Source organism: Anabrus simplex, chromosome 3 (assembly GCF_040414725.1).
Source record: "Anabrus simplex isolate iqAnaSimp1 chromosome 3, ASM4041472v1, whole genome shotgun sequence".
In the NCBI taxonomy this organism is placed as follows: domain Eukaryota; kingdom Metazoa; phylum Arthropoda; class Insecta; order Orthoptera; family Tettigoniidae; genus Anabrus; species Anabrus simplex.
Window position 1 is genome coordinate 212559141 of NC_090267.1, and position 13990 is coordinate 212573130.

The 13990-nt window shown below is 39.6% G+C and overlaps 1 protein-coding gene across 3 annotated transcripts in view; it reads right to left on the reverse strand.

Moving 5' to 3' along the window:
- The window catches only part of LOC136866156 (ATP-binding cassette sub-family C member 4), a 294433-nt gene that overhangs the window by 158393 nt on the left and 122050 nt on the right, over positions 1 to 13990 (reverse strand). For all 3 annotated transcript variants that reach the window (XM_067142874.2, XM_067142875.2, XM_068226640.1), the window contains 2 exons: positions 7976 to 8114; positions 7786 to 7896 (listed from right to left, as the gene is read on the reverse strand). In XM_067142874.2, coding sequence (XP_066998975.2) covers positions 7786 to 7896; positions 7976 to 8114 — 250 coding nt within the window. The remainder of the gene's footprint in view (positions 1 to 7785; positions 7897 to 7975; positions 8115 to 13990) is intronic.

Consider the following 13990-nt stretch of genomic DNA (forward strand, 5'->3'; position numbering starts at 1 on the left):
CTCCCTGCTACACTTCTAAGCAATTTGTGTAGTTTGTAAAGTAATCAAGAACTTCAGGTTGCTGCCAAAGGTGAAAATAAAATATAATGTCTTTAAATAAGAGCACCAGTAATTATTTTGTACATTTACTAAATGCTAGGTTATGTTACCATAATAAAAACTTTAAAGACATTTATAAATCTTGTTAAAATCTATCTATATAAATAAAATTGTAGGGGGTCCGCTGTCTGTAATTTCTTTTGTTTTGCAAATTTTTCAGATATTTATCCGTTTTAGGTCAACTCAAGACCGAATCGGTGGTTTTTATGTTTCGTGTCTGTTTGTCTGTCTGTTTGTCTGTTCCACCATCACGTCGAAACGGCTGGATAGATCTCAACCAAACTTCATATTTAGAGTAGACTCATCCCGGGGAAGGTTTCAATATGCATATCATTTTAAAATCTTCCATTTTCTCTTATACTATTGATTTTTTGTAAACTTCATTTACCGTACGTGAAACGTCTCTTCATTATAAACAACTTTCGTTATGTTCATAATTTACCTTACTCTTCACATGACGGAGAAATTTACAATTTTCCGCTGGTATCATGCTCTGCATTGAGTGACCGACAGACCAACAACGAACCTACAGGTTACCATGGCAACGTCTCTGACTCCATGCCAGCAGGGAAGTAACGTATTGCCATTTTCCTCATCATGCTTTTAAATTCGTGGTTGTTCCTTGGGTAGCAGGAAAGGGAGGCGTCAATCGGCCTATCTGCGGGATATTGGCGGAATATCGTTGGATGTTATAACCGCCCTCGAATAGATTAAGTAATAACACCATTAGTCATCTTCTTATTATTTGTATACCTAGGAATCACTGGACCTAAATTTCTCCTCTGTTACCGCGTTATTATATCCATAACTCACACTAGCATAATTTATTGAGGGGCATTTGATTTTCCAATACATTAACTTGGCATTTACATATTTGTCGTTATCCGGCTGTCCTCAGTTATAATCCATTTTCTATTACTTTCAACTTTCTTAACTGTATTATTTTCTTCCTTAATTACGCCGATGTACGCGAGTGCTACAAACTACTGGATGTATTTCCACCAAGACTCATATTTAAAATACACCTGTCCTTGATAGGTTTTAGGGCAAATATTGTTTCTAAATCCCTGAACTGACTGGGGTTTATACGAAACCGAAACAGTGATTTTGCACTTCCACAAAATATACACAACCAACTTTAATTTAAGTTCAGCGGACATAGCCCAAAAGGTGTTTTACATGGAGCAGATTCCTTATCTATATAAATCAAATCGTAACGATTGTGTGCCTCTACACTGACTATTTTGGCGAAATTTTCGTACAGCATTCCGTTTAAGGGGTAATAATGACCATCTGCATAATTTTTGGTTTAGTTTCCTGAAAGTCCTAATTATTACCCGCATCGCCCAAAATCCAGATTGCGGCATAATCTGCCAGACGAAAAAGAAGATAATTGAAATTTGACAAAATTATACGTTTTAGCCTGTAACGAACGGAAAACATCCAAGATCATTAAATTTTTCATTTTTATCCCCGAAGAATATCGAAATATGCAGGCAATTTTAATGATGGTGCAGACCTTCGGAAATTCCTATCACATAAGGGATTGCACAATCTCCGTTCAATTTGGAATGATCTACAACCTTGGTCTTATGACTTTTTGCTGTATCTGTATCCCTTTTACGTTTGATTTTTCTCTATTAATCGATGTTAAGTCAATTTGGAATTTTCACATGCATAATTCACACTTTCGATTACTTATATGAAGTACAAAATCATCAAACTCTTCACAAAAATTGGCCCACCCAGTAGCCATATGTGAGCCAAATGCTATGTATGCAGCTGTCACATAATTATCCGAAAAGTAATGTAATGTGAGATAATCTTACAAAAACGTTACCCTGTTCCACGTTTCTAACTCAATCTGACCCAAGAATAGATGACATATCATAGGACCAGCCATTTAGGCCACTAAATCCGGCGTGTCTTATGGTATAATCGTTTGTCGATATGACGTACGTTTAGTAGCAGTTAATCTGTAAATGAAGGTCTTCAATATTGTAAACACGCATATACTTTCTTATGGCGATCTATATATATTCACTGATGTCGATTTGTAGCGATCGAGAAAGGGTGGGTCTGCTATTGTAATCAGTACTCCCCACACCGACTTTGACTGGCAGTATGAAAGGGTTCCTTCTCCAACTCCTGTGTAACTGTTATTAGTAAGGAAGGCCTACAATTGTAATGAATAGTTCACTTCTCGATTTGACTCGCAGAAGGCAAGTGAGCATGCAGTTTTGTTTAAAACTCCCCTACCCGATCGTGTTTGGCAGTAGGCAAGGGTGCCCGCCATTATAAAGAAATGTCCTCATCTAAAATGTGACTGGCATTAGGCATAGTGCCTGCTATTTTGATGGAAACTCACCAACTTGGTGTGACTGGCAGTAAGCTGGCTGGAAGTAGGAAAATGGGCCTGGCATTATAATGATAACTGCACAACTCAATTTCGAGTGATAGTAGGGTAATTGCCTGCTATTATAATAAAAACTCCTCAACTGTAATCTGTCTGGAAGTAGGAAAGGGGGGCTGCCATTTTAACGAAAACTCCCCAAATCGATTCTGTCCGCGTTGTAGGCAATGGGGCCTGCAATTATAATGTAAACTTCCCAACTCGATTGTGAATGGCATTAGGCAAGTGAGCCTGCCGTTATATCACAAATCCATAACAAACACTTTACATTGGAAACAACGTACGGGGACCTCCCCATGCTCTTTCTCGGATAACGCTAAGAGACATGCAATTTTAAAACAATCTTATTTACTGCATGTACACTATTTACTTCGATATTCGAATACAATGTAGAATACAGTAGCGAAGCACGGGTACATTCGCTAGTCTTCCATAATATCAAAAAACAAAGATGAAAAGCCTGGCTGCAGTGCCAGTAGTACTTTCTGGTTCAGTGGGGAAATCAATGACAAACTTCCTCATTCCTCATCTTGCCTAGGACACTTCATTAGCCTATGATGTCACTGTCAGTCTCCAGGCTGATTATTTAACATACAGATTCAAAATAATGTTCAACTTAACAAGCGAAATAGTGCAGAATGTAAGGTGGCAGCTCATAAAATTTTGTTAGGGAGGGTTACGAGTACGTTGCAGTTTAAATACAGACACGGATGATATAAGTCTAAAAAACACACACACTCTCTCTCTCTCACACACACACACACACACACACACACACACACACACACACACACACACACTCTCTCTCTCTCTCTTTGCACATGCAAGTATAAACTTAAAAGGACAGTATGTCAAGTCACACCTAGGCTGACCTTATCATTAATGCATGTGTCAAATAATCCAACCTTCTTTTGTTAGCAAATTCCTCAAATATAGCCAGAACAATTTTACCTCTCGGTTGCCATTGCTCTTCTCAGAAATATCTTTATTCATTTTAAATAGTTGAGAAACACCTTTCTTTATTCACTGGCATGATTATAGTATTATATGCTACAATAGCACATTCGGAGATACAGGTCAGTAAACTATGCAGCTCTTTTTGTTTGAGAGAGAGAGAGAGAGAAAACTACTTGCTACCCTTCTTGGTAACAGTTTGCTTCTGACTAAGGCTGTGTCATTACAGCAGGCCCCTTCTCCAAGAAACATAGCCAGTGACAATGTTTAGAGACCATTTACGTGTGCTCGATGGTCACATGGTGGTTGTGACAAGGAGCTGATACATAAGAAGTATGTTTTATAACATACGAGGGTGAGTCAATAAATAAGTCGCAAACATGTGTGTGCCTTATACCATTTGAAATTACGCATGCAAGTTTTGCCAGCAGATGGCAGCATATGTATGCTTGTCGTACGACATCTCTCAGGCACTCAGTCAGTCAGTCAGAGGCTGTTAGTGCACGATGGCACATGTGTTGCATGACTGTACACGAGAAGAACAGATTGCAGTTGTGCGTTTTTGATGGGCCAAAGGACTGTCCACAGAAGAAGTGCGTCACGAAATGCATCCCGTCTATGGTGAAAACCGTTTCTCACGGAAAGCTGTGTTCAATTGGATCCAGAAGTTTAACCATGGAAGGAAAAGCATCAGAGATGGGGAGCGCTTGGAACATCCACCGTACAGTCCTGACTTAGCCCCCAGAGTAGCGTATACGAGTCCAACACTCGGCCACCTGGATTCCTTGCTGTACACCCTCTTTTCTGCACAACTTGTAAGCAAAGAGAATGCTTGTAAGGAGCGGTATAGAGTCTCAATTTCAGTAATAGCCGTGTGAGCACTAAAGGTGTGTTTTGTATGTGCCATCTGTCAGCATTCAACTAAAACTAAACTATTAGAATGGCGGTAATAGCAGGCGATTTGCATTTCTGTCGCGTACTACTTCCTAGCGAATTTGGATTTTTATCGCGTTCTACTTCCTAGAGGGACGTACTTCGTAGCGTTTCGCAATAACCAGCGAGAATAGATTAAGAGCTTCCAAAGTGAATTCATTTATATATCAATCGGTAAAACTTACGGTACCAACTGGGTGAAAGGTTTGGGGCCGATGACCTTCGATGTTAGGCCCCTTAAAACAACAAGCATCAAACTTAGGTTAGAGATAGAATATACTGCGGACGCCACCTTTAAATCAATATAAAATACTAGCTGATGTACCCGTGCTTCGCTACGGGATTCTCAGAAAGACTGACTTTGTGGTTTTCCTAACTGAAATCAACATAGGTCATTACAAAAACGTGAGTATGAATGTAGCGATTAAAAGCAATGCTATCATATAAAATACTCGATCAAATGGAAAGCCGCATGTTTTATTACTTTTAACGAACAGTGCTGCGGTTAGATTGCGGTGCCAATCTAATACTCCAAAGTTCCAGAGCTGGGATGACCAGGCCGCAGATTGCCATGAACACTCATCTGCCATTATTCTGCTAAATATGCACACTGTTCATTCCAATCAGTGACTCAAAAGAGGGGTTGAATAGCCCGAATGCTATGATGATCCAGTGTGTTACGTACCAGTAGTATCAGAATATTTATAAACCAGGGGAATGGCATGCTAAAGAAGAAAGTTATCTAACTCCCCAGCTACTTCCCATCAATATTCAGGCAGGCTGTTACACTCTGTACGACTGGGCGAGTTGACCATGTGGTTAGCGGTGCGCAGGTGTGAGCTTGCATCCGAGAGATAGTGGATTCGAACCCCATTGTTGGCAGCGCTGAAGATGGTATTCCGTTGTTTCCCACTTTCACACCAGTCAAATGCTGGGCCTGTACCTTAATTAAGGCCTAAGGCACTCCCAGCCCTTTCCTATCCCATCGTCGCCATAAAACCTATGTCGGTGCGACGTAAATCAAATAAAAAATACTCTGTACGCAGCAGTAATCCTATCTACCGGAGATGAGGGGCAACAGAAGCCACAAAGCACATCACGACAAACAATGGTCAATGTACTGTTATTGTTGATCAATGTTATGAGATTTCTATATTGTAGGCCTTCACATTTAGTTTTCTTTCGACTCCGTGATTTGTAAAATATTTTATACCGTAAACTGTAGTTTCTTATTCTCCGACTTTACATTCCGATTTTCATTAAATACTGTTTACCCATTTTCTCGTTACTCGGCGCTGATAGGGACTTAGTAACAAAAATCCAAATTCATGAATCTCTTTGTGATCATAGCCAGTACGGCAACAATGTATAAGACATGAATAATAGGAAATTTAATACTATATAAACTTAGTTATGTAGCATTCATCAATTACACCTCTAATAATAAATATTTGAGAATTAAATTTTAGGCCTTCCCCTAAACTACCATTTCACTCAGCGTGAGTAAAATGATTTATAGCCTAAATTATAGAGGCTCATCCCCCAACTTCACATACCGATTTTCATTAGACCACTAATAACATAAATAGTTGAGAATTCAATTTTAGGCCTTCCCCTAAACTACCATTTCACTCAGCGTGAGTAAAATGATTTACAGCCTAGATTGTAGAGGCTCATACCCTGACTTCACATACCGATTTTCATTAAATTCTCTTCAACCGTTTTCTCGTGATGCGTGTACAGACAGACAGACAGACAGACAGACAGACAGACAGACAGACAGACAGACAGACAGACAGACAGACAGACAGACAGACAGACAGACAGACAGACAGACAGACAGACAGACATTACGGAAATGTAAAAAGTGCATTTTCTTGTTACTATGGACATGACCGATACAGAAATACCATTATTTTCAAATTCTGAGCAATGTACAGACAAAACTCTTATTTTATATATATAGATTTTTCAAGTATGCTATATGTAGCATATACTAATTTTTAAAATTTACTTCAACAGATTCTTTTAACACCGCAGATGGATCTTACATGGATATTTCCTTCCTGTCAACATCATTACGAATTATGTATATACCTAACCTCAAATTATATTGACAACACCTTTCATAATAATTAGAAATACGTTCAGCAAGTAGCCTTTTTAATCAGTACTGTCGATAAACATGAGCGTACGAGTTCGGTAAAATATATATGGTAATAATAAGGCAGAGAAGAAAATAACATAAATAGGGTCATTATATTAATCGTATTCTTGCAGTTGGACTGGATGATATAATACATATATGGTTGTTTTTTTACTGGCTATTGCAGCCATTCCAATAGTTTAGTTGAATATTGAGCCGACAGATGGCACATACAAACCACACCTTTAGCGCTCACACGGCTATTACTGAAAACGAGACTCCTTACCGCTCCTTACAAGCGTTCTCTTTGCCTACATGTTGTGCAGAAAAGAGGGTGTGCAAAGTGGAATCCAGGTGGCCGAGTGTTGGACTCGTATACGCTACTGCCCCCAGTGATTTTCATCTGTTTGGGCCCCTAAAAATCATTTGGGTTGCCGTCGTTTTGATACAGATGATGCCATAATCTGAGGTTACACGTAGGCTGCGACAGCAACCAAAGGACTTCTTTGCTGCTGGCTTTCAAGGACTTGTAAAGAGATGGGATAAATGCCTGAATGTACAGGGTGAATATGTGGACAAGTAAAAGAAATATCAGAAAGTTACTTTGATTATTTTTGCCTCAATTCAGTTTTGCGACTTACTTATTGACTCACCCTCGTATTTATTGCCATTTGTAGTCATGTACAGGAATAGGAACATCCTATTTGCTAATCCCAATGACAGGTCAGCGTCTGAAAACGGAACAACAGAAAGTGGTGACACTGGCAATCATGAAACCACAAAAGGACAAGGATAATCTTCTAATTTTCTTACACTGCTGTCTTCACTTGCTCTGTCCTGAAGCCAGATTTTGCAGTTTAGAAGTACTAGTCACGATCCATTTGAACTTAAAACCTGTGTCCTGTGTGTGAGGTATTGAGAAGTAAAAATTAAAATATTTATGTTTATTGGGAGGGCACATGACCCTATGATCTCATGGACTGGTCGCTACTGAGAATGAAGAAATTAAGTACAAAATGTAGAAACACAGATATTCCATAAATGGAGTAGCTCGCTGAGTTTGCCGCTGATAGAGCTGCCCCTCCTGCTCCTGAAAGGGCCACTATAGGCTATTCATTCATTCATTCATTCATTCATTCATTCATTCATTGATTCAAGTTGAAAATGAAAGTTCAGAATTGCCATGAACATATATTGTACATTTTAAACTGATTTCTCAAAACCAATGAATGCTGCTCACCTGTAATCGTTTCATGGATACATATGCTTCTGCTACAGCAGATATTCCCATGGGGTAATATATGGCAAGTGATATGTTCAAAAAGTTGATATAGATAGCCAGGGTAAACATCTGGAAAGAACAAAAGGATATAAGTAACGCGATGATAGTCTGGAATTCAGTAAGGTATGAGAGTTCTATAGTTAATTACCTGATAGGGAAGCACTTCGAACCCGAACATCCAGTACGAGAAGAGAGCAGCAAACACAGATATTTTTTCAGAGAAAACAACTGCTGAGAGAAGAACTGCTCGTAAATATGCAGCTAACGTTACTCCACCTATTTCATACCTAGGGTGCAGAAATGTTCACACAGAGGGTAGAAAGGTTTCAAAGTCTTAGTTTTAAATATTTCCAGTATGACATCTTAAACAGTAAAAGTAAAGTAAACTTGAGTCCTCGTCCTGAAATGGTGCAGCTCTTTTCAGGCACACCCCCAATGGAGGCGAGTCCTTCTGCCATTCTTAAACTTTTGGCAGTACCGAGAATTGAACCCGGGTCTCCGAGGACGGCAGCTAATAGTGCTAACCGTTATGCTATGGAGGCAGACAAATGGTTCAAAATGGTTCATGCAGCTCACCTCCATTGGAGGTTTGTCTGAAAAGAGAGCTGCACCAAAATCAAAATCAATCAATACTGATCTACATTTAGGGCAGTCGCCCAGGTGGCAGATTTCATACCTGTAGTTTTCCAAGCCTTTTCAAATGATTTCAAAGAAATTGGAAATTTATTGAACATCTCCTTTGGTTATTCCAATCCCTAACTGGCCTACCTATAAATGAATATTTGCCCCAATTTGTCCTCTTGAATTCCAACTTTATGTTCATATTGCAATCTTTCCTAATTTTAAAGACGCCACTCAAACTTATTCGTCTACTAATGTCATTCCACGCCATCTCTCCGCCGACAGCTCGGAACATACCACATAGTCGAGCAGCTCGTCTTTTTTATCTCGTTTCTTCCCAGCCCAAACTTTGCAACATTTTTGTAACGCTACTCTTTTATCGGATATCAGCCAGAACAAATCGAGCTGCTTTTCTTTGGATTTTTTCCTGTTCTTGAATCAAGTAATCCTGGTGAGGGTCCCAAACACTGGAACCATACTCTAGTTGGGGTCTGACAAGAGACTTATATGCACTCTCCTTTACATCCTTACTACAACCCCTAAACACCCTCATAACCATGTGCAGAGATCTGTACCCTTTACTTACAATCCCATTTATGTGATCACCCCAATTACGATCTTTCCTTATATTAACACCAAGATACTTACAATGAACCCCAAAAGGAACTTTCACCCCATCGACGCAGTAATTAAAACTGAGAGAACTTTTCCTGTTTGTGAAACTCACAACCTGACTTTCAACCCCGTTTATCAACATACCATTGCCTGCTGTCCATCTCACAACATTATCGAGTCACGTTGCAGTTGCTCACAATCTTGAAATTTATTTATTACTCTATACAGAAAAACATCATCCGCAAAAATGCCTTACCTCTGATTCCACTTGTTTACTCATATCATTTATATATATAAGAAAACGTAAAGGTCCAATATTACTGCCTTGAGGAATACCCCTCTTCATTATTCCAGGGTCAGATAAAGCTTCACCTACTGTATTTCTCTGAGATCTATTTTTTAGAAATATTTCAACCCATTCAGTCACTCTTTTGTCTAGTCCAATTGCACTCATTTTTGCCAGTAGTCTCCCATGATCCACCCTATTAAAAGCTTTCGACAAGTCAATCGTGATACAGCACATTTGACCTCCTGAATCCAAGATATCTGTTATGCCTTGCTGGAATCCTATAAGTTGAGGTTTGGTGGAATAACCTTTCTTAAAACCGAACTGCCTTCCATCGAACCAGTTATTCATTTTGCAAACATTTCTCATATAATCAGAAAGAATACCTTCCCAAAGCTTACATGCAACGCATGTCAAACTTACTGGCCTATAATTTTCGGCTTTATGTCTATCACCCTTTCCTTTATGCATAGGGGCTACTATAGCAAAACTCCATTCATTTGGTATAGCTCCTTCAACCAAAAAATAATCAAATATGTACTTCAGATGTGGTACTATATCCCAACCCTTTGTCTTTAGTATATCCCCAGAAATATTATCAATTCCAGGCACTTTTCTAGTTTCAACTTTTGTATCTTATTGTAAATGTCATTGTTATGATATGCAAATTTTAATACTTCTTTAGTATTAATCTCCTCCTCTATCTGTAACCAGCAATCTTTACATACTGCTGACTGAATAGTTCTGTCTTTTAAAGATCCACATATGCACACTCCCCTTGTTGAATAATTATTCCTGGAACGTCCTTCTTGGTACCTGTTTCTACCTTTAAATACCTATACATACCCCTCCATTTTTAACTAATATTTGTATGACTGCCAATTATGCCTGCCATCATGTTATCCTTAGCTGCCTTCTTTGCTAGATTCAATTAACCAGTAAGTTACTTCAATTTCTCCTTACTTCCACAGCCATTTCTAACTCTATTTCTTTCCTATCTGCACCTCCTTCCTAGTCTCTTTATTTCTCTGTTATAATAAGATGGGTATTTACCATTCCTTACCACCTTTAAAGGCACAAATCTGTTTTCAAATTCCTCAACAATTTCTTTAAACCTATCCCAGAGTCTGTTTACATATTTATTTACCGTTTTCCACCGATCATAGTTACTGTTTAGAAACTGCCTCATGCCTGCTTTATCAGCCATATGGTACTGCCTAATAGTCCTACTTTTAAGATCTTCCTTTCTATCACATTTATTTTTAACTACCACAAAAAAGCTTCTTGGTCACTAATGCCATCTATTACTTCGGTTTCTCTACAGAGCTCATCTGGTTTTACCAGCACTACATCCAAGATATTTTCCCCTCTAGTTGGTTCCATCACTTTCTGAATCAGCTGCCCTTCCCATATTAGCTTATTTGACATTTGTTGCTCATGCTTCCTGTCGTTCGCATTTCCTTCCCAATTGACATTTGGTCAATTAAGTTCTCCCACTACAATCACGTTTCTTTCCATGTCGTTTCCCACATAGCTGATTATCTTATCAAATAATTCTGAATCCGTATCAGGGCTACCCTTTCCCGGTCTGTACACTCCAAAGACATCAATTTGGCTATTATCTTTAGAAATGAGCCTTACAGCTAGAATTTCATGTTTCTCATCTTTAACTTTTTCGTAGCTTACAAATTCTTCTTTCTCCAGAATGAATACTCCCTTCCCACCATTCCTATCCTATCTCTACGATACACTCTCCAGTTCCATGAGAAAATTTCTGCATCCATTCTATCATTTCTCAGCCACGATTCAACTGCTATTACAATATCTGGTAAATATATATCTATTAAATTACTTAATTCTATTCTTTTCTTTACAATACTTCTACAGTTCAACACTAAACTTTTTATGTCATCCCAACTTGACTTCCAGATCTACAGCTTTTTTTTGCTATTTGCACTACGTCGCACCGACACAGATAGGTCTTATGGCGACGGTGGGATAGGAAAGGCCTAAGAATGGGAAGGAAGCGGCCGTGGCCTTAATTAAGGTACAGCCCCAGCATTTGCCTGGTGTGAAAATGGGAAACAATGGAAAACCATCTTCGGGGCTGCCGACAGTGAGGTTCGAACCCACTATCTCCCGATTACTGGATACTGGCCGCACTTAAGCGACTGCAGCTATCGAGCTCGGTGACTTCCAGATCTCTGTACCCTTATCGCCGCTCCCTAGACAACCCCGTTTCCCTGAATGTACCTCCCTATTACCCAAACAAATTTCCTAACTTATACGTACCACTGCGGTTTAAGTGAAGGCCATCTGAGCGCAGATCCCTATCTCCTACCCACCCATTAGGATATAGAAATTTCACTCCCAGTTTCCCACATACCCACTCCATAGTCTCATTTAAATCCCCAATAACCTTCCAGTCAGTATCCCTCCTACACAATATTCCACTGATAAAAATATCCGCTTCCTTAAACTTCACCCGTGCTGCATTTACCAGACCCACACTTCCCCAAGTATGTTGGTACTTATATCAGCTTGTCTTACGTTGTTGGTACCAACGTGAAACACTACTCCTCCTCCCTCTCTTCTACTTTCCTCAAAATCTGCCTCAATCTAATTCCTGGATAACACTCTACCCTGGTTCCCTTTCCTCCACAAACTTTCCCCACATGTTTAACGATAGGATCCCCCATGACCAGAAACTCAACCCTACCCACATCATTTGATCCTCTCCCCTCCTGGTCAGCCCTATCTTTCCTGATAGCTGCAGAAGCTACTTCCTCCTCCCTTTTGTCCTTCCCATGACCCTGTTCCATCTGTGTTTTCCTATTCTCTACTCTACATTTCCCTTTCGTACCTTTTCCCTTCCTCCTTCTTCCACACATCTCAGCAACAGTTCCCTGTTCCTCATCTTCCCTCTGATGTTCTACCTGGAGTGATTCGTACCGATTTCGCACAGACACCTGTCCTGAATTCTGATCCTGAATAGATCCCTTAGCGTGCAATCTCCTTCCCCTTAGAACATTAGATCACCTGTTTTCTACAATCTCCCCTTTCCTTCCTCTCCCACTTGTACACCTGCTGTAACCTGTACATTGTTTGAGGAAGAACTATTTTACTTCCTGTCTTCTGTGAGAATCCTAATTATCTCCCTCAAACTCTCCAACTCCTCCCTCATACCCCTCAATGCCTCGCCACACCCACAGTTCCTACATTTGCACGCCTTAGCCATTCTTTACGAAGAAATGAAAATAAATGAAAAGATGAGGAAACGAGTTTACGTCTTAAACACTTTTGCTATTTGCTTTACGTCGCACCGACACAGATAGGTCTTATGGCGACGATGGGATAGGAAAGGCCTAGAAATATGAAGGAAGCGGCCGTGGGCTTAATTAAGGTACAGCCCCAGGATTTCCGGTGTGAAAATAGGAAACCACGGAAAACCATCTTCAGGGCTGCCGACAGTGCGGTTCGAACCCACTATCTCCCGGATGCAAGCTCAGAGCTGCGCGCCCCTTACCGCACGGCCAACTTAAACAGTGATGATTAGTTGTATATTGGAAAATGTAATATGCTTTTTCTAGTGGCAATCCTATAATTAGGGATGTTATGAAATCCAATAAAACAGGAAAAATGTAACTAATATTCCCTCATATTGGCTAAATCTTATGTTTACATGCGCAAAATGTGACAATAGATTTACAGGTTTACATTCTTTCAGTCCCTCAACATTAAATTTGCTACCGATATTAACTTTCAGCATACGTTTCAAACTCACTTCAATTTCAATACATTTAGACCATTTTTGAAGACTTGAAGAAGTATGCTTTATAATATCTGCATTGCCATTTGAAGTCATGTCTAGGAACATGCTATATGATTGTTACAATGTCAGGAGAGGGAGCTACAGAAAGAGGAGACAATGTTAAACATGAAACCACAAGAGGACAAGGACAGTCTCTAAATCTTCTTACACTGCCGTCTGCACATGATCTCTCTCCTCAACAAACCCAGTTCTTATACATCCATTTCTTTTACTTATTCACAGCCCCTGATGAGCTTGTTTGTTTCCCAGCTTAGTACCCATTGAGGGGGAACTGTAGGATAAGGAGAAAATCAGATAAACTATGGAAAAGGGATGAGACAAAGATAGAGAATAAACATGGCAAAGATTAAGAACAAAGGACAAATAAATAAGGATAGGAGAAGAACAAGGAAAAAGGAAGAAGAAGAAGTTGTTGCTCTATGGGGAGGTATAACTAGGCAACGATCTCTAGAAAGGAAAAAGGAGCCTCGTGGGCAGAGGTATGCATTATGCTTTTGCTGCTAGTATCGGCTCGCATCTGAGGAACTCACTTGTATCGGAAGAGGTGGCGTAATGCCAGGTCATCCAAGATAATCTAACCTGCTGTGCAGAGCACATATTGTCTAACTACTGTAGTTTTCTTTGCCATGTGGACCTAGACTAAGTGCTAGGACTTGAATAGGATGTTCAAGTGATTTACCTTCAGTATCCTCATTTTTTCTTTTACTGCAACTAGGTATTTTCCAAATTTTACCTTTATAAACTGTTTAAGACTTTAGATTTCCTTCCTCCTAGTCACAATGCTGATTGGACTTATCTCCTGATTTAAG